At 33.4% G+C, this 20136-nt stretch overlaps 2 protein-coding genes across 3 annotated transcripts; both read right to left on the bottom strand.

Moving 5' to 3' along the window:
* Positions 1-1018: 1018 nt before the first annotated feature.
* On the bottom strand, positions 1019-12653 carry LOC120077842 (K(+) efflux antiporter 3, chloroplastic). 2 transcript variants are annotated; one of them, XM_039031909.1, is made up of 19 exons: positions 12147-12649; positions 10602-10991; positions 9690-9791; positions 9015-9095; positions 8006-8107; positions 7333-7410; positions 6562-6630; positions 6357-6407; positions 6021-6134; positions 5835-5936; positions 5606-5740; positions 4979-5160; positions 4758-4893; positions 3326-3397; positions 3113-3214; positions 2791-2952; positions 2359-2448; positions 2071-2232; positions 1019-1467 (listed from the first exon to the last, which is right to left on the bottom strand). In XM_039031909.1, exons 1-19 carry the CDS (start codon positions 12201-12203, stop codon positions 1219-1221), a joined length of 2436 nt encoding a protein of 811 aa, XP_038887837.1. In that variant the 5' UTR covers positions 12204-12649; the 3' UTR covers positions 1019-1218. The 2 variants fall into 2 exon arrangements, 1 of the variants encoding a protein (XP_038887837.1); XR_005481843.1 differs by lacking the exons at positions 1019-1467; positions 2071-2232 and having other exon boundaries at positions 2675-2952; positions 12147-12653.
* Positions 12654-16364: 3711 nt separating this feature from the next.
* LOC120077148 (peptide methionine sulfoxide reductase B5-like) lies at positions 16365-19477 on the bottom strand. Its single transcript, XM_039031051.1, has 3 exons — positions 19055-19477; positions 17506-17662; positions 16365-16788 (listed from the first exon to the last, which is right to left on the bottom strand). The coding sequence occupies exons 1-3, from the start codon at positions 19399-19401 to the stop codon at positions 16639-16641; spliced, it is 654 nt and encodes a 217-aa protein (XP_038886979.1). The 5' UTR covers positions 19402-19477; the 3' UTR covers positions 16365-16638.
* Between the last annotated feature and the right edge of the window lie 659 nt (positions 19478-20136).

Raw genomic sequence — 20136 nt, 5'->3', positions numbered from 1 at the left:
TTTTTAATTATGAAAACTATATATAGTCTGTCTCTTATACACATCTAGATGTGTATAAGAGACAGGTTGAATTCTTGGTCAAATTTTAAAAACAAAAATAATTTTTTAAAAGCTACTTTTTTTAGTTTTTAAAATTTTGCTTGATTTTTTAAACTATTAGTAAAAAAGTAGATAACAAATGAAGAAATTTGGAGGTGAAAGTAGTGTATATAGACTTAATCTTCAAAAACCAAAAGCATGGTTATCAAACAGGATCTTAGTTTTTTGTTTTTAATTTTTAAAAAATTAAGTCTATAAATACTATTTTAATGTCTAATTTTTTTGCTTTGTTATCTATACTTTCACTAATATAACTAAGCAAAGTTTTGAAAACTAAAAGTAATTTTTGAAATTTAGAATTTAGTTAAGAATGGTAACACTTTTACCTATCATGAGTCAGTAATATAACATAAGAAACATTATGTTCATATAATAACATGACAATCGCTCTGGTATACTATATATAGTTTTCATAATTAAAAAATTTATGATTTGCGTGACATATATATATATTGGAAATTAAAATGACAGCTGTGGGATTTCCACGCCTTTTTGGACCATAATTACAAAATAGGACCTTAGTTTTTTATTTTTAATTTTTTAAAATTAAGCTAAGAAACATTCCTTTCATCCATAAGCTTCTTTGTTTTGTTCTCCTTTTGCCTCCAATGTTTAAAATAAAAACACTAATATTTCTCGAAGTGAATTTTGAATAGTTACCAAACATTTTAATTTTCCAAAATGATTTAGGACCCATTTGAATTAATTTGAGAAAAAAATATTTTTTAAACTATTTTGAATGCATGACAAATACTAATCTTTTTTCAAAATGACTGACTAAATATTTGAAAAGGTATTTCAAACGGACATCTTTATGAATATGGTTTGACAAATATATTTATGTTCCCTTAAATAATTTGGAGCAAGAATCAATACCCATATCTAAAAGATAATGACAAATAATTGAATAACTATCAAATGAAGCAATATACATGGTGTGGTTTCTTTGGGAAAATGGCCAAAAAGGTTTGCTGATTGACAAGTTTCTTTACAATAGTATCCATATCTTATGCCCACTAAAGACTTCACTGCACCAAGTCAAAAGTTGGGGAAAGCAAATTCTTGAGAACAAAAACAAAACTTTTTCAAGATAAAATTAGGAATCTTTCAACAAGACTTTCATTTTTCTAAACCATCAGTAGCTGTTATGTGGGTTGGTGGCTCTACCACATTTTGCTCTAAAAAGTTGTTCTCTGTTTCAAGTTCACAGTATAGGACTCCATTTCCATCTAAATCTTCAGGCTTCTGGAAAAAAGTATCTGGCTTCATTTGATCTACCTCTTTTCCATTTAAGATTTGAGTATTATCTTCCCTGTTCAGCCTCGATAGTTCGTTCTCGGGGGACTCGATTGAGTCCTTGACACGTATCTAATCAATCAAATCAGTAACATTGTCATTTTTTTTAGGGATTACAGACAAAGTTAGCCATATAAGTATATAACAATGTATAAGACTATAATGAAAGTTTGGAGTTGGCATGATTGACAGTGGATGATGTTGTGCAAGTAAGAATGCATATGTGAAAAGACCTAGAACTCTCTAAAGCTGGAGTTTTGGCTGTTATCTCTTTCGGCATTTAATCGAACATGTCCTGAAGAAGATTCTATCATGGTTCTCAAAGTTCTGGAAAATGAATCCCCAACTCAAATCTATTATCCCCAAAGTTCTCACCCTTCATTTTTCATAAAAAGGGGAAAGTATAAATTATCTAACTGGAGAGCTCTATTTTGACTATTTACGATCATAGAGCTCACTAAAGTCAAGCCAAATAGGATGCAAAAATTAGCTAATGTTCCAAGACAAAAGTCGTATCGTATCTATTGTCAACTGTAATCTATATGTATAACCTATGCAACTTGTATGAAAATCCATTGGCACCTCCAGCATGTCTTTTGCTTTCCTTTCTTTTTCTCTTCCTCCTATATCAAGTCAACCAAAAATTTGACTTTCATTTCATTCAAATATACGAACCTGCAGCGGTTTCATAAGCTCTAACTCTTGCTCATTGGATTTGTCGAGTGCATCTTGAGCTTGTATTTCCATAGAGTTTCGAACCATTTGACTGAGGAAAGACACTTGGTCAGACATGACTCCGAGCCCTTTCAAAAGCTTTGACCCAAGTTGTAAACTAGTCTGCACAAATAAATTGAAGAATTTTATGTTAAGAGTATCCAGGAGTGTCTACAAGAATGCATCTTAGGTTACAAAGCCAAATTATCAATAACTATGCTTCACATCCTGATCATTCAACACTGATACCTCAGCATCTTCCAAAATAGCATCCGTTGCACCTGCGTTCTTTAAATCTAATAGATGCACCACATCCTTAGCTCGGGCATATATTGGGATCTGTATCATAGAAGTTTTGTCGTGTTCAAATCAAGACCGAAAAGGAGGAATAGCCAGTGAGTTAAACAATCAGTGACTCAACACAAGGAAAGAACACACTTGAACTTGATAAAAGAGAACATATGTTCTCCCTGTCCTTATAGATGGCACAAAATGAAGCAAGTTCAACAGAAAGAAAATTTTGCAACCAAAATAGAAACCTTCAAGAACTGCATACAATACATACATATATATGTTTTCTCCCTCCAAAATAGGAAATGTGATATTCTTTCAGCATAATTGTTTCCTCTATGGTGGACCGACCTTCCTATTATGCACATACAATAAAGAGAGAGAAATTACTGCTGGGAACGCGAGCCGGAGCTTTTGAACAGCATCAATTGTTGCCTTCTTCTCCGTGAACATAACCATGACAGCTTTTGGGGAAGAGATTCCAGCAGATTGCAAAACTGCTGGTCGTGATCCGTCTCCATAGAGAACAGGAAAACCAAGCTTTCTAGACGTCTGACAGAAGAAGAAAAAAACGGTCAGAGTGTAAGAAGCCAGATAACCATATAGCCCAAAAAAAAGGAACTACTTAATGAGAACACTATGCCATTGCAAATAAGGGAAGTACAAAAAAGTCAATCATGGACAATTGTGGAAAATAACAAATCTAACCAACCTTCACTACGGAAAGATCAATGTCAAATGCTACATATGGCCATCCAGGAGTATTGCCATCTGTCCCAGATGCCAAAGGTGTAGATAAGAAATTTGCCAGGACCTACATAGATCAAACAAGATTCGAAGGAGCAAAACACTTCAGGGTTGTACCCTTGCTAAATAATGATTCTTAATATAAAACAAGAAAATATAAATATATACGGATACATACCTGACCCATTTGTCCAAATCCAACAATGACAACGGGTTCAGTAGCGTCAAAGTTCACTGTATCTGCAGCTTTCTGTGAAAATTTCACATATCAAAATATGCAGACTAAATTGGTACAATAAAAGAATCGGTCTAAATCAACATCCAAGTATTATCTATTTTCTTGGGTAAATAACACTTTTCGTCCCTGATGTTTAAATTTTGTGACAAATTGGTCCTTAGTTTTCAAATTGAACATTCAAGTCCCTAACTTTTCATAAATAGTTGATTTTTGCCTTTGAGTTAATGGAACCGATTAATTATTTATGGAAGATCACGTGGCAGTTTTCAGAATAAAAAAATAATGAAAATCTCCCTTCTTTTTCTTCAATCTGAAAAATCTCATCTCCTTCTTCCCCGACCCCTTTCCCACTCTTCTACTTCAATCTGAGAAGAAACCCTCCCATCTTTTTCTTCAATCTGAAAAGGCCTCTCTCCCATCTTCTTCTTCTACAAACCCACTGCTTCCTCTTATTCTAAAACTGAAGAAAATAAAAGGACTGGCGAATCTGGCCGAGGAAAACAGCTCCTCGCACAAATCTGGAACGACAAGTGTTTCTGTTTTTTCCTCCTTTTTTTTTTTCAGTGGGCAACATTGCAACAACTGGCGGCAGTTGGACGACGACAGGCAGTGGCTGAACAACAGCTGGTGGTGGTTGGATAACGAATTGAAAGGGAAGGGAGGAGGAAGGGGAAAGGTTGGGGGAGAAGGGAGTGGGGGACGAATGACAGAAAGGGAACATGATGTTCTGTTAAGACAACGAAACAGACAAGCAAAGAATAAAGAACAAGAAGAAAACACAAAGATTTACGTGGTTCACTAACAGTGTCTTAACTACGTCCATGGACAAAAGAAGAGAACAATTTTTTTATTAGAGAGAAATATCATATAACACAAATGGTTTTTGGCGCCAATAGGGTTAGAGGGTCATTCAAAGTGCCAAATAACAAATTCAAGGTATTCCAACCTATTATTTCTATAAGTATTTTTTATTTTTAAAATTGTCACTTTAGCCTGTTAAATATTTAACTGGCATTGGTAACTCAGGGACCAAAATCGTACATTTATGAAATGCTAGAGACTTCATTGTTCGATTTTGAAACTTAAAAACTAATTTGCACAAAATTCAAAACTTCAGAGATAAAAAATGTAATTTACTCTATTTTCTTTGTTTCCTAATTTTTTTCTACTAGCACAATAGAGAAATTATTTACTTCAAAATATTTTTCTGGATTGTTTGCATAGTTGAAACCTCACGTCCTTACCATGTAAAGATACTGATATCTTCAAAATACAATTCTATTGCCAACAACAAATGCAAACTTAATTCAGGTCCAGTTAAATGCAAATCAAACACTAAGTATCGAAAGGAAGCCTTAATGTTAGAACATACATCCTCTGTCTTGTACTTTTCGCTGATGAATTCAGATGCCTTTCGTCCAGCTTCATTAAGCAAGGGGGTTAGAGCCATTGACAAGACAACAATAATGATGAGTAGCTTGTTTAACTCGAGTGGTAGCACTCCAAGCCTGATACCAACAAAGAGTGATAAGCTAACATGACGTAAGGATTCATGTTGGAAAATAGACATGCACCATCTAAGTTAAGACTCGCCTGTTAGCTAGAGAGAACACTACAAATCCGAACTCGCCTCCTTGAGACAGAAGAAAGCCTATTCTTACACTTTCTTGAGTGGTGAGGCCCACACGGGGACCTATTGCTGTTATTATAAGGGTCTTGATTGCTATCAAACCTGCCAAAAGTGCAAGAACATTTGGCCACTCTCGGAACAGGAGCTGCAAAAAAATGAAATGCAGAGGAACCCTGAAGTCGTTATAGTACTTCTTGATTGGTCTAACTTCTAATGACAAAATCGATAAATTATATATCAAACATATAAAGGAAAAAAAATCAGTATGATTAATATATATAAAAATAAATAAATAAAATCGTGCTTCCATGTCTCACCTTTAAGCCAAAAGAAGTGCACTCTTCCAGTGTTCACTAATCTACTCATAGAACTCAGAAAATATTGATGTGTAACAGCCTTTGATACCTTCTAAATAATTCATGTATTTCAACATTCATATGTTACATTGTATGTAATTAGATCTCTTGAGGCTAACCTATATTCTTCTAATTGCTATTTACATCATTCAAACTTATAGATTATTATTGCATAACTACGTGAACCAATAAAGTAATTTTAAATCAGTAAATGGAAAACATAAGACACTGCACCTGCATATCAATGGAGGTCCCTGTGGTAACAAAGAATAACCCAAGGAGCAAGCCCCTAAATGGCCGAATGTCTGCTTCAATCTGTGTCCGGAAATTAGTTTCTGCTAATATTGCCCCAGCCAAAAATGCTCCCAGCTGTACTGTACATCAATTCTATCTAACTAAGATATTATAAATATGAAAACTATTCACATTAGTTGTTCCCAAGCATGAAAAAAATGAAACAAACCGTATCACTAAAGCCCAATTTCTGAGTGATTAGTGAAGTGCCAGCAACTGTCAGCAGGCAAAGGGCCACAAAAGCCTCTGAGCTTCTTGCTTCTGCAACAACCTGAATTTGGACCGCTCTCTGTTAAGATCCTAAAACAAACTTGGAGCAACCTTTAGTATCTGCCAAAATAAGCACGATGCGAACCTCAAAAACTCGCCTAAGAATCAACTTTCCTCCAAGGGACAGCAGACCTAATCCACCTAAAGCCTTCAAACTTTCTTGTGCGAGCATTGGCCAGATACTTTCCGTGCCCAAATTCTAAAAGGATGGAGAGTGAAAGGAAAAGAAGCAATACACAAAATCAAACTATTTGATAAATATGATGCTAAGTAAATGTCAAGATGATGGGGGAAGAGTTGCGTACAGAACCAATCACAGAGAACATTTTACATGAGCAGGTTTAAGAATATATATTTTTCCCAGGAGATCCCTCAAATTATAGATCTATCTCTAAACAATGTCAAGGATCCTTTCATGTACCTGACTCTCAAGAACTGGAAGTATGACCAGGAGAGGGACAACAGCAATATCCTGCATCAAACAGTATGCATTACAGAAAAGTTACAGACCACTTCCGATAGAAACCTAACACAAGGACCAAAATATTTTGAAAGAAAGTAGATGATATACTAAAAGAGAACCAATATGAAACAAGTCGAGAAAATAAATTTGAAGGGGAATAAACCTGAAGAAGAAGTATCCCTAGAGTTGCCGAGCCAAATCTTGTTGCAAGCTCTCCTTTCTCTGCAAGAAGCTATTCATTATGATAGGTAAGGTCAACTATCCTAATCACTTACCATTAGCACACTATAACATTTGCAATAAACTAAAAACATTGTTCTTCAAATAACATTTTTGACTAAATTAAATGAAATCAGTAACAATAAGACCTAGAATTTTGTCATTAGATGGAAATGAAAGAAGATTTGATGAGATATTAAACAAATCAAGTTTGACATGATTAACATTAACTACTATGTTATATTAGATATTATCTCTGGATATTAAACTTATTTCTGTGAACATTGGATTGATTTAAGTCTTCTTTTTACCATACTTCCCCATGCCAATGCTACAACCATTCCTGTTCTATCTCTTAAAATTTATTCCTTGGAGTGTCTTTGATCTGAGTATCAAGTACAGAAGGATTTAAGTTTGCAATCTTCAGGAGTTTATACTAGCTACTCCATTTAGTAGTCTTGTCTTCATGTCCCAAATGGATTGATGCGTCTTTCCATGAAATTACAGAAAAAAGAGACCTTAATAAAAAGTCTTATGCTCCATTACAGGCTTGGTAGAATTAACACCAGACACAACCAGATTGCAGGCATGTTCAATGTTCCATTGTTCTCAATCAACAAATTCATACTTTTACTTCAAATTCATGACTGAATAAGTGTACAGAAAAATTAGACAGATACACAAGTTCTATTATGAAAGTACTTGATTAGGCTACCTGTAAAACAAAAGCTGAAGAAGATAGAGAGAGGGCAGCACCAATCACAATAGCTTCATCAACGCTTCTGATGTTAACCTACAATTCAGACAATCATATCTCAAGTTGGTGAGTAAATGCAACATTGCTATAATAGCATAAAACATGGAAATGAAGACAAGGCTTCCAAACCAAGACTGCAGTGATAACAAGAAAGACGAGATTTTCTTGTCTGAAGTTCTTACAAAATTGAGCAGCAAAACTACAAATGTTTATACACACAGAGACAAGCAACCCTAGAGAAGGAAATGAAAATTTCTAAGAGAGATTTTATATACAGAATATAAAATAACCAGGAATATCTAACTTAGATGTCTTTATGGGACCATAATGAGAAAAAAGAAAACAAAAGGTTTTAGTCAAAAGGATCTTTTATCCACTGAGATTCCCCCAAGCTCAACTCATAAAGTCAGATTGCCAACCTTAGAAGCTAGAATATAGGCATTCAATTGGACCTCTGTTAAAGAAAAACAATACAAATTTTAATTTCAATGGATTTTGTTTTTTTTTTAAAAAAAAAAATTACTAGTAGTTTGCGCTATCCTTAACATGCAACAGCCTAAATAAATTGGGATTCAGAATTTCCATCAATGTAATGCATATTAAGAAAACCAACCGAAAACAGAGTGCTTACCAAGTCAGATCTGGCGTGAAAAAGGTACTCCAAAATTCTTGTTCCAATAGCCCCATTTGTGGGAAGTTCAAATGCTGTGAAAGCGATAGTAGACAATATGACCTTCAGAAGGAAAGGTAGGAGTGTGTGAGTGAATAAGTTAAAAGACTTGAAACTACAAGCGATAGTAGATAATATGAACTCGAGACCCGCATTGAATCTCATCGTGATTGGTAAAGGGTAGTATGTGGCCATGTGGGTTACAAACACTTTGGCACTCTTCCATTACAAGCTAGATTTTTCAAGTGCAAATTCTACTCCAAGTCATTAAACAATTTTATTAATAGCATGCTATATTATTATGAGAGGAATGATTGGTATATACCAAATGAGACTTTTATTCAAATCATCAAAATCTAATGAATATAAGAAAGGAGTTCTCTATTTATAGAGAATTAAGTGTGGGATAGGGTAACTAATTCTAAATATATTAAATGACCCCAAATTCTATTACATCAATGACATAGTACAATCAGTATCCACGTGGAATCGTCTTTGTTATGGATACTATGAGCTAAGAATTCTCAATACTGTGTCATCATGGTTTTCAGTTTGAAGGATGGACTATAACAGCGTATCCAATGTAGAAAGAGACCACGTGCTTTACCACCTCAAAACTATAAACCTCTTTCTTGACCTCCACTGAGCAGTGACTCCATCCTTTCCCTCTATCCCTAACAAAAAGACAAAAGTTCCCCCTTCATGAAACCCGCAATTTCAAAATTACCTTCACTAACCCATTTCACTCTGACTTTCCATCTCCATATATGCATCTTATCTGGGTTGGACTTTCACTTTGACTTTATATGTGACGACAAATTTCAACCTGTTTTTATTATTTGTATATTAAAAAAAAATAGACAGTAGAAAGACACTATGTAGTAGGCCTAATCAAGGGAAAAATATACAGATCCAGCTTAAAATATATTGATATATTCCAGTCATGCATCATCTTTTTTTAGAAATATACCTGTGTCAATCCCATGCCAAAAGCAAACCTTGCAAGAGCCTTTAGACGTGCAAATGAAAGCTCCAAACCCATCTCAAATAGCTAGAAAGGAATACTGTTAGTGCAATGTATAACTAAACAAATACACTCACATGTTCACATGCATACCCATGCCCGAATACTACACATAATTATAATTATAATTCAGGAGGGTAAGAAGGAATGGAATATGATGCAAGTCTAAGGTGGTCAGGCCTCTAATACTTCACATCATTATTTCTTCCACAATCAAGAGTTTATTTGATTCACTTTAGAACTCAAGGGCACAGTTGTACAACCGATTTTGTTCAAGTAAGGTTGTAGAGTTTATTTGATTCACTTAATCTTAATTTAAGTGCATTCTGGTGCAAAATGCAACATCATACATGGAATGTCACTCAATGATTTCTTTTTTAGAAAGGAAAAAATAAGACAAATGTAACAAATCCTTCCTAATCGAAACTGCAAACTGCTTTGACAGATTGAAAGAAGAGAAAGGAAATTGATTTATTCTATGCCCACAACGGAACAATAACACCATTTCAATACTGATGCTCTGTTCTCTCGTTGGCAATGGAATGTCATTCAATGATAAGATAACAAAGCAGCATAATACCCACAAACTTGACACATGAAGAGAGGGTTGATGTGGCTTACCAGGAAAAGTATTCCCCATTCGGACAAAACTTTAACATCTATAATATTTCTAATGACGCCAAATTGATTAAGTACAATCCCAGCAAAGAAGAAACCGAGTATCTGAAAACAGCCAACATACGGTCAGATTTTGAATCAAACATGAAGAAAAATGCACAGTAATTCACATTGTAAGATCTCCTCAAAACTTTGCTGAATATTATATATAGCTCTAGCATGAACATGTACACATGTATGCCTAAATATGTATCTTAGTAGAGTTGAACAACTAGTTGTAATATCTTGGGACCCAAAACTCTCACAACTTGTTGACCTATTTACAATTAAAAACACTTGAATCCGGTACATGCTCTAATTGAAATATAGACCTGCATGAGAGTCATTGGAACATCCTGGACCCAAAACTCTGACCCAACAACACCATCATTACAAGTCCATATATTGCTATCAAATTTAAGATCCAACAGTTCTCCAAATGACGTTACCCCTTTGCATGAAAAGATTCATGAAAGGGGCCCTTAGAAACTAAATCTTAAGCTTCATGAAAATTGAGAAAAAGTATGATGAAAGAAATCGGCAAAATCTATTTAGAGAACGGCATCATATTGATGGTATGTAAAACTAAGGCAACATGTTGCTTCACTGTCAAAAATATAGTTATACAAATCAAACCGCTTCAGATCAAGAAAGAAACTATTACAAGAAAAATGGGAAAAAGATTAGAAACCGCAGCAGATTTGCCCCCCTCCCCCTCCAATATATATATATATATATATATATCAACAGTTCAACTTCTTGAAGGTTAATCATTATATTCATTATTCACACACTTCATTCAATAAAGATAAACTCAATTTCAAAAGATCATAATAAAATAAGAAAAGTAAGTGGAGAAAAGAATATCATTCTTACAGGGCTAGCCTTAATTCTCCTAAATAGAGGGACAACTACGACAGTCACAGCTAGGAATGTCAATGTATCCAATCCTAAATCATTGATGACGTCAACAGCAGCTGAAACATCAAGAGCTGCACGTGTTCCAAGTCTTATCCTCTGTTTAGGCCTACGATTAGACCAACTGTACCCATTCTGTCTAACTACTTTGAACGTTAACGTAGTAGCACCACTGTAAAAAAGTACAGGGACTAAAGAATAATCATTCCTCCCGCAATTTAAGGTGCATGATGAAACAGCCAATTTCTTGGAGTGTGAATAATGTAAGTTGAAGGAAGGTCCACAAAGTTGATGAACAGTATGAGAGTAGGCCCTCAAAGGATTCTTCTGTTTAACTGCACTATAAATCTGCATAGTAATAAACAAGTGAAACAACTGAGAAACTCAGGAAAGCAAACCTCCCCAATTTTGTAACAGTATAAAATAAACATCATTCTGCTTATCTAGCTATTCATCGTCAAATTTCTGACAATTAAAAAAAGGTATTTATGCATGCTAGAACCCGGAAGTTTTTGAACTATTACTTCTTCAGTTCTGTAATTTTACTTTTATTATATGGTATTATTTCCTTTTCTTGCTTACAAGAAGAGAAGAAATGAGTATTGAATTAAAACACATACAAATATACAAAATAATTAGTAACCTTACTAACCTACCACTAGAGACTAAATCCATATTCAATATTTCAATGTCCAAATCTCTTAACAGGATTTGAAATGAAAGGCCACCAATATATTTCAAACAACTCGGTGGAGAGTATTAGATATACTCATCAGTATTCCAGTAACTTACTATATTGTTTCACATTTCAAACCATTCATCTCTTCGGAGAAACTGAACATTGTAAACCATAACGATATGCAATTTCCAAATCAAATTACATAACCAATAATAAAAATATTAAGAAATAGCCTTGGGAAATTCATCAGGCATCCATATACCCAACCCCATCAAGATGCCTGAAAAATATGATTTCATAGGACTAATTAAATGTCCAAACCACCCATACAAGTATTCATCACTGCCAACCTGAACATATATTAACGGTTAAGGCATATGCCCTCGGCCAATAGGTTACGGGTTCAACATCCCCACCCCCACTTATTGTTGTTGTTTTTTCAAAATAAATAAATAACACACTGTCATCATCCCTTACAAATTCAAATCTAATGAGTTTGTTTTGATCACTTCTGAGAAGAGTAATTTTAAGAGAATCTATTAAAAAAAGACACCAAAAAAAAAAAAAAAAAGCTTCTTTCCTAGCGTTTTTAGGATTTTTAAAACCACTTTCAATTACATAACCAAACACTATAGAAAGTATGAAAACAGGAAAGAGTATCAAATCGCTTATGACAAACATTCAAAAGTCAAACTCACAAGTCAAATAAATATGATCATGCAAAATCCAAGAACCCTCATCAATGATCAAAGCAATCAAGATTATGAAACTTCATAGCCCAAAAAGATGAATAATAACAAAAACAAATAAAGACAAGAAGCTACCTGAGACTGGGAGCTTTGGCAGCAACTAACCGACTCCAACATATTACCTAAACTCATAAATCCAATACACCCAATTTGAATACAGTGAGAAACATTTGCTAGTGTTTAAAGACAAACCCAGAACTTCTAAACCCAAATTAGAGGCTTAGAACACAAATATCAAGTCAAGACTGAAAGGGGGGAAAGAAAATGAAAATGGGTTCAATATCTGAGGCCAAAAAATACCCACGTTCCAAAGATTTGAGGGATTTTGATTTGTAAGAAATGCGCTGACATGGGGAGAACTTGCAATGCAGCGAGAGAAATTGGGAAGATAGAATGGGAATTTGAGTAGGAAATTGTAATAAGCGGAAACCCCAGAAAGGCTAGCAATGTTTTACGTGTCCATTTTTGCGGCCATGGCAATGGCTGCAATCGGACATTCAATCCAATTACTCATCCGGAAGAAGACAATTGAAATAGAGCGACGCAAAATTTGAGCCACCAACGTAATCACTGTGTAATCCATTTGTGGTTCAGAATCAAGTTCTGAAATAAAATAATATGTCGTCAACATTATTTTTTTATATATATTCAAAGTCACACGTGCAACATGCAAATACACGAACTCTCACTCTCTCTTTCTTTAGGTTTTGGATTTTATACTTTAGTTTTAAGTTCTTAGTTTGATTGCAATTTAGGTCAGGTCGGTTCAAAAATAATCCATCAATCATAATATAAAAAGCATGTCCCAATTGATTATTTTTATTATTGTTGCTTGTCTGTTTTCCGTAATCGTAATGAGATGTGAGACCCACTTTGAAATTTGTAATCAAAACGTATAATGTAATTGAGAAATAAAAGAGGTTTAATTTGATTGCGGTTGAAAATTATGTGAAATCCACTACTTTTACCATTACGTTATAGATATTGTTACTATAACAATATGAAAATTATGAATTTGTCACATTTATTATTACCTTTACCATTACAGTTACCATTAGGGTCAAACAGTAATAGTGAAATGTAATAGACTCATAATTATATGGAAAGGTGACCAGAAGCGATCTAATTGTGTTTATGATTCAGGCTTATTACAATTCGTCCATCAATGAAATCTCATTTCGATTACACCAATTTTCATTACGATTTGGTAAATGTGGCCTTAGTTCAAAGTTTCAAAATGTTATAATTTTACCATTGAAATTTGAGTTTTGTTTCATTTTGGACCATAGATTTCAAGATTTAAACTTTTAACTTCAAATTTTCACTAAACATTTACTTTCCATCTTTGGTGGCAATGATTAGTTTAAAAGAATTGTAATTACTTAAGTTTCACTTTCATCTCTATTAAATTTAAGTTTAAAATTTCAATTCATAATTATTTTAAATTAATTAATATACATTAATGCTAAAGGCTAGAAGTGAGTTTTTTTTTTTTTTTGAAAATTGAGGTTAAAAGTATAAATCTTGAGACCCAGGAACAAAATGAAAACAAAACTCAAATCTTAATGGTAAAATTGTAACATTTTAAAATCTATGGACTAAATTAAAATCAAACTCAAAACTTAAAAGACAGAAAATTGTAACATTTGAAACCTATGAACCAAAAAGATACTGTTATCTCTTTTTTTCTCTTTTTTTTCAGTACTTTAAATATTCATTTTCATTTGGTTAAAAGTGAAAAAAAAAAAATCAATTTGTACCCTAAACACTGGGTTGTTTTATATAAATCAATTTGTACCCTAAACACTGTTTTATTCAAGATTATCTTTTAATCTGCATGGGTGAGAGTGGCTCAATATTGCCGCTCAATAAGCCTCCTATTTTAGGGGTAAGACCAAATAGATAGCTGGGGACATAGTCCAAGAAGATGGAACTCCCTCCTACCCATTTTAGGGTTAATGGATAAGTTGTTCCCTTAAGTACTTGACTCCTGGGCTTGGACAAAGGGGCCCCACCCTTTCTATGGCTGAAAGGGACTCGATTTATTGGTAGGACTATAAACCAATTGTTCATTAGTGGATCAGTGGAAACTTAATGAGCAAGATGTATTACAGAGGTAAAATGATAAGTTTATCCAGCTGTAAATACGAACGACTTGTGAATGATCGGCTTACTGATTATGGTTAAATAAAGTGGACATAAATATGTCTACAGTGAGGAGAGTGCAACTATTGAGCTATAGTGGTGTATCTCGAGTTAACAAGTATTGATTAATTCAGTTTAGTTTAATCAATTAATCTTAGATTATTGGAGCTCATGATCTGTAGGTCCATTGGGTTTCTCTACTAACTCGCAAAAGATTAAACCTTAGAATAATATGTTGAGTGGATTTGAAATGTTCAAATTTGGATTAGGATTTGGATTATTGTATTCGATATAAGTAATGTTTCATTATCAAATTAAACGTTACTGTTTTAGAGAGTTGAGAATGTTTAAATATGATTTAAATATTTTAATTAGGTATTTTATTAATTTAATGTTTGATAGTAAATTAATCTCAAATTAATTAATTAAATAGTTTAGTTAATTATTTATCCAAATTAATTTTATTGAATTTTGAGTTTATGAAATTCAAAATATAATTTTTTTCTTTTTCAATGTATTTTAGAAATTGTTCCAATCAGTATTAAAAAGAAAATGATAAAATGGAAAGTGGAATGATCCCACATTTTCCATTTAAATCACACCTAATCCACTTACTAAGCGGGGGATTAAGTGACAAATTCTTGTTGAATTTGATTTTCATGCTTAAGACCTATAAAATGATTGAATTTAATTTATTTATGTGGTCATGAAATCCAAAATTCAAAAGAAAAAAATTGTTGTTGAACACTCTCTAAAAACCTTCTAAATTCATCCCAAATCTCACTCAATTTGGTTCAACCACCTAATTTAAGGCTTGAAAATAGAAAGAATAGTAAAGAAGACTCAATTTGGTTCCACCACTCAATCTAAGGCTTGAGAATAGTAAAAAAAGGCTCTTGTGGTAGTCTATTTCAAGGATTGAAGAAGAAATTCATGAAGATTTGGAGCAATTTGAGAATTCATCAAATGTTGTATTCTTGAAACCCCATTTCTATCATTATCATGAACTTGCATGCTAATCCACTAAACTTAATGTAGTTAGAGTGCTTAAGATCCTAATAGTTTTCGTTTGTTGAATGTCAACTCCATCATATCAATTTACACACTCTTTCAAATTTAGTTTGAAAAATAGTGTAAGGCTTGTAATTGTTTCAGCTAAACTTTTAAATTATTATAAGCTAATCAAATTATCCTCTTTATTAAGATTACCTTTAAAAATCACCAATGCCCTAATTCTTATACATGTGTAGACTTCTTCAACGATTGAATTTAATAAAATGGATGATTATAGTTGATGCATGAATGAATTTCAACTGAAATCATAACCGAGAGTCTAAATTGATTAATTTATAAAAATTTATAAGTTTAATAGATAAATTTATAAGCCTTACATGATATTTAACCAAACTAATGAAATATATAAATTGATATATTTATGAAACTTCAAAATTTAAATTGATAGACTCTACCCTCAAAGTCAAGGAATATAAATTGATATTTTTCCAAAATAATTTTAATCTTTCAATCTTTCAACTTTCATCGGAGTAACAATTTAGTTTTTAACATTTACAATAATTTAATCCAAGTCGTGATTTTTTTTAGACTAACTCTCAACATGAGTATAGTTCAATAATTAATACATCCAACTTAAAAAGGTCATACAAGCAAACATTAAGGTATAATGATTAGAACTCCTTCGTATTCAAAAACATTATAGTATCACTGAACAAATTCATATGATATTAAATTGTAGATAGGTGACTACTATGATTTAAAACGACGAAGCCTTTTATTATTTAACCTTTATTGACCAAGTGTATGTTATTATTGTATCAGTCAGGCATTTGATAGGCATATATTTTAGATTTTGTTATCCAATTGTTAAGAGGATCAGTCTAGCATCGATACAAAGTAAAAATTCCTGCCTAAAACATATACAAACAAATAAAATTATTAGCTTGAATGCGATTTCTATTTCTCTTAACAAAATACTATACTACATATTATGAAGTTAATTTGGGACAATTCTAAATGATGATTTACAAGAACAATTTCGTTAATTTAATATCTAAAAACATAACTAAACTTTTTTTTAAAAAAAAGGAAAAAAAAAAAACTGACCATACATCACATATCTCAATTGAAGGGTTGCAAGATATGAAGCATGCCATCTTTACAAACCCAAGAGGCCACAAAAAGCTAACAAATTCAACGAGATTGTAGCTGTTCAACATGTATGCTTGAAAGCGTATCGAGATCGAGACAGAAGAAATTTACTTTACACAAGCAAAATGTATATAGAAGGGAAGAAGAAGAAAATCTCCTTTTCTTCCCTTTAAAATAGTAAATATCTTATTGAGTAAGGTTATAAATATAATCACAAGATTAAAGAAAAATTAAAAGACAGATTTGAGAGAAGAAATTATGGAGAAGGAGAAAACTTGAGTGAAATACTATTGACACAGTGGCGCTCATTTGTGGGTGTTGGAAAGCCTTCTCCTTTGAAAACATGACCCAGATGACCGCCACAAGCAGCACATGTGATTTCAGTCCTCATTCCGTCAGGGTCAGGCTGGTCATTACAAAAACAATGTCATTACTTCAATTCTAGAATTTTGCTGGAGGAAAATTTTGACGTGCTTATTGGGCACATGTTAGTTTCTTTTCTTTTAATATTTGTGAATGTTTGGCCTAGTTTGTGCACACCTTGACTATTCTCATGGGACAACTACCTAGCCCTACCACATTTAGTTGTCAAAGTAACTCATAGGATATTAAATCAACCCAACTATATTTAGTTACCAAAGTAACTCATAGGATATTAAATCTTAGGTAAGTTGCTACCATGATTTGCATTTGTTCCCTCTAGGCCCTTATGATATTGGACATATATAATTGATTTGGTATGACACGATACAGATGACACGATCGATAAAAGGAATCTGCTATCTTGGTTGTGTATGTTTCACATCCTATCTATTCTATCTAGCTCTATACTTTCTTCTGTCATTTGTCTTTCATGTCGTATGAAATTATACAATATTTGTCCAATACACATGTCAAGTCAGTAATTTAGACTCGGGACTGCATCTAGTTTATTCTTCCCATTTCCCTCTGGTCAGAAGGAGCCTCCTTTCAATAAAGGAACTCCCACTCTATTAGAGAGATCCGTTACAATATTGCAGAGAAGGGAGAAAATGGTAGATCATATAGAAAAACATAATAAGCTCCTAACAGATCCTAGTTCTAACTCCTGGACACAAAGAATGATGGAGGTAAAAAAACTCACAGTGCGTTTAATGGCTCCAGGAATACCGTCGAAGAATGCTGGCCAACCGCAACCAGATTTGAATTTCGTGTTTGACCTATAAAGGGGTGCCCCGCATCCTGCACAGTGATAAACTCCCTCTTCATAGAACTTGTCATATATGCCAGTTCCTGGATACCTGTAATACCCCAATATTAGATCTGTAAAAGGAACTTAATCTTGCAATAGAGATCGACAGAAAATAACACAGAAAAAATATTACATTGCAAAATAAGAAGGGAACTTACAATTGCTAAACACTTTGAGAGGCCTAGACTCTCTCAAAATAGCTCTTCCAAAATTCTGCCTAACTTTGCCCCTCTCATCCAATCTATTTCTGTCCAACCTTTTACTAACCAACTTCTTTAACTAGTGTCTAATGAGAAACATGTCCTCCTAATCTCCAAATAATTCTCAATGAGAGTCCTAGTTAGAGATATATGAGGATTATTAGTAGGATAATAGTAAAGGCATATGGGTCAGTAGCCGAGGTGCCTTGGTTACAAATATAGTGTGTTAGAGTCCTTAGAGGGTGTGCATCATTTTGAAAGGAATTTCCATTGTGGGAATTTGGGAGAGAGGGTGTGCATCATTTTAAAAGGAATTTCCATTGTGGGAATTTGGGAGAGAGTAGCCCTCTCGAAAGGCTATGATATTGTAGTTTCTTTGTTGATATTGCAATATATATTCCTATCTTTTAGTGTTCTTGGTGTCCTTTGTTGCTATTGAGTTTTCTTGTTAGGAAGAATCCTAACAAACTGGATCCTAAAATATCTCTAACTAGAGCTCTCACATACTCCTAATATTTGGCCCAGTGGATAATATGTAAATAATAAATTACTTAGAGGGAATGTGTTCAAGTCATAATGGCCATTTACCTAAGGTTTAATATCATGCGAGTTATCTTGACAACCAAATGTAGTAGCAAGATTCCAATAAGAGGTTAAATTGAAAACCGTATCAGAGAGAATTCTTTCTTTCCAGATATCTTACAGCCATGCTATGATAAAGAACCTCGGCTAGATATTTGACAAAGCATCAAGGATGGATGTTTTTAAATGGATGAAAAGGGCTTTTACCCATTTAGTACGCTTCAAAATTTTAATCACGACTGGTTTTGAAAATGATTTAAATTGCTTCAAAATTCTTCTAAAAGTACTAGCCGAGGGAGTTGTATCCAAAAACACTTTTGTCAAAAATAATCCCCAACTCACCCTAAGTTTCCACAGCATTTGTTGCTAATTTGAAGCAGATTGACATAGAAAGTAAGAAATTATGCAACTATGGAATTTATGGTTCGAAATGGACTGGATAAATAGTAAAACAAATAATGCAAGAGAAGAGCATATTAATATAATCAAAACACAGGAAGTGAGCTAAGCTGCAGGAGAGAGACATAAAAGAACGGCCATGGCGTTAATTTATAGTTCAGTTTTCAATTCGAATGAAACTCATAATTACAGAATTAGAGAATCAACTTAACTTCAAAAAAAAAAAAAAAAAAAAAAAATCCACTCGAACGGTTGCTTACTCTGTTCCTTTTAGCCGGAGAATTCGAAACTGCTCCGGCGAGAGGATAGCTCGCCACTCCTCCTCGGATTTCTGGACTGAATTAGGCGAAGACATGGCCAAAACGCGGCCCCGGCGGAAGCCACGAGGTCTAAGAGCAAAAGCCCCACGGAATGGAGTGGCAGAAATGGCGAAAGAAGTGAAATTCGGCGAGGAAGAAGATGATCCGAAATGGGTTTTGAAGAGCAATGAATGGGGCGAAGAGTGGAGAGGAAGAGGAAGGATGGGAAGAGAGGAGAAGGGTGTTGGGATACAGAGAAAAGCTCGGGAGGAAGAGAGAGGGGAAGTTCGGAGAATGGAAAAGCCCATCAGAGAGATGGATGATTATTTTGGAGAGAGAAGAAGAAGATTATGAGGGATCTGATTGTTTGGACTTCATAGTGTGGATAAGTAAAATGGATGGTTTGGACAAATGACCCAAATTTAATGGACTTTTTAAACAATAGCACTCAAAACTTTTTCTTTCAACAAATGGCCAAATTATTATTTTAGAATTTTTAATCGAATTTATCAAATATCAAAAATACCCTTTATCTAACTGAAATACTAACAAATTTAAAATTCAAATAAAAACAAACTAATCCTTGAAATAAAGGAATATTTGGTAATTTATTTTAATGAATGTGAAAACAAATCCTTAAAACAACTCCTAAACACAAGCAAAAATATTGTTATTAGCAACAAATTTGAAAAATATAACACTTAACATAAAATTTATGGATATAGTAAAAGTTTTAAAAATTATGTTAAAAGAAGTATATATCTAATTTGGGATGGATTGCCCATCATATACCATGTACCCTCTCGCCCCAACTCCTTTATTGATGAGCAAACTCTTTCTACTTTATTAATTATCTATTCTTTATAATTATAAATAAAGTATTTGTGTTTTGTTTTATGTTCCCAATTTCTTTACTTTATATCGATAGCATTCCACTATGTATCTTCTACTGAAAAATGGTAAAAAAAATTTATAAGTTTTGTCGCACAAATACCTTGTACTAAAACTAGCTAAATTTTCATTACACTTTTAGCAACACAAAT

The sequence above is a fragment of the Benincasa hispida genome, chromosome 5 (genome assembly GCF_009727055.1).
Source record: "Benincasa hispida cultivar B227 chromosome 5, ASM972705v1, whole genome shotgun sequence".
Classification (NCBI taxonomy): domain Eukaryota; kingdom Viridiplantae; phylum Streptophyta; class Magnoliopsida; order Cucurbitales; family Cucurbitaceae; genus Benincasa; species Benincasa hispida.
This window is presented reverse-complemented; position numbering and strand designations above follow the sequence as displayed.

Excerpts from the sequence above, each read along its gene's own strand:
- LOC120077842 (XM_039031909.1), bottom strand. The coding sequence starts at position 12,203 with ATGAGTTTAGGTAATATGTTGGAGTCGGTTAGTTGCTGCCAAAGCTCC. Across the intron at positions 10,992-12,146 it reads GCCAAAGCTCCCAGTCTCAG|ATTTATAGTGCAGTTAAACA; the intron begins GTAGCTTCTTGT and ends ATTACTATGCAG. Across the intron at positions 5,161-5,605 it reads GGACCTCCATTGATATGCAG|CTCCTGTTCCGAGAGTGGCC; the intron begins GTGCAGTGTCTT and ends ATTTTTTTGCAG.
- LOC120077148 (XM_039031051.1), bottom strand. The coding sequence starts at position 19,401 with ATGGGCTTTTCCATTCTCCGAACTTCCCCTCTCTCTTCCTCCCGAGCT. Across the intron at positions 17,663-19,054 it reads CTCCGGCTAAAAGGAACAGA|GTATCCAGGAACTGGCATAT; the intron begins GTAAGCAACCGT and ends GGGGTATTACAG. Across the intron at positions 16,789-17,505 it reads CTGGAGCCATTAAACGCACT|CCTGACCCTGACGGAATGAG; the intron begins GTGAGTTTTTTT and ends TGTAATGACCAG.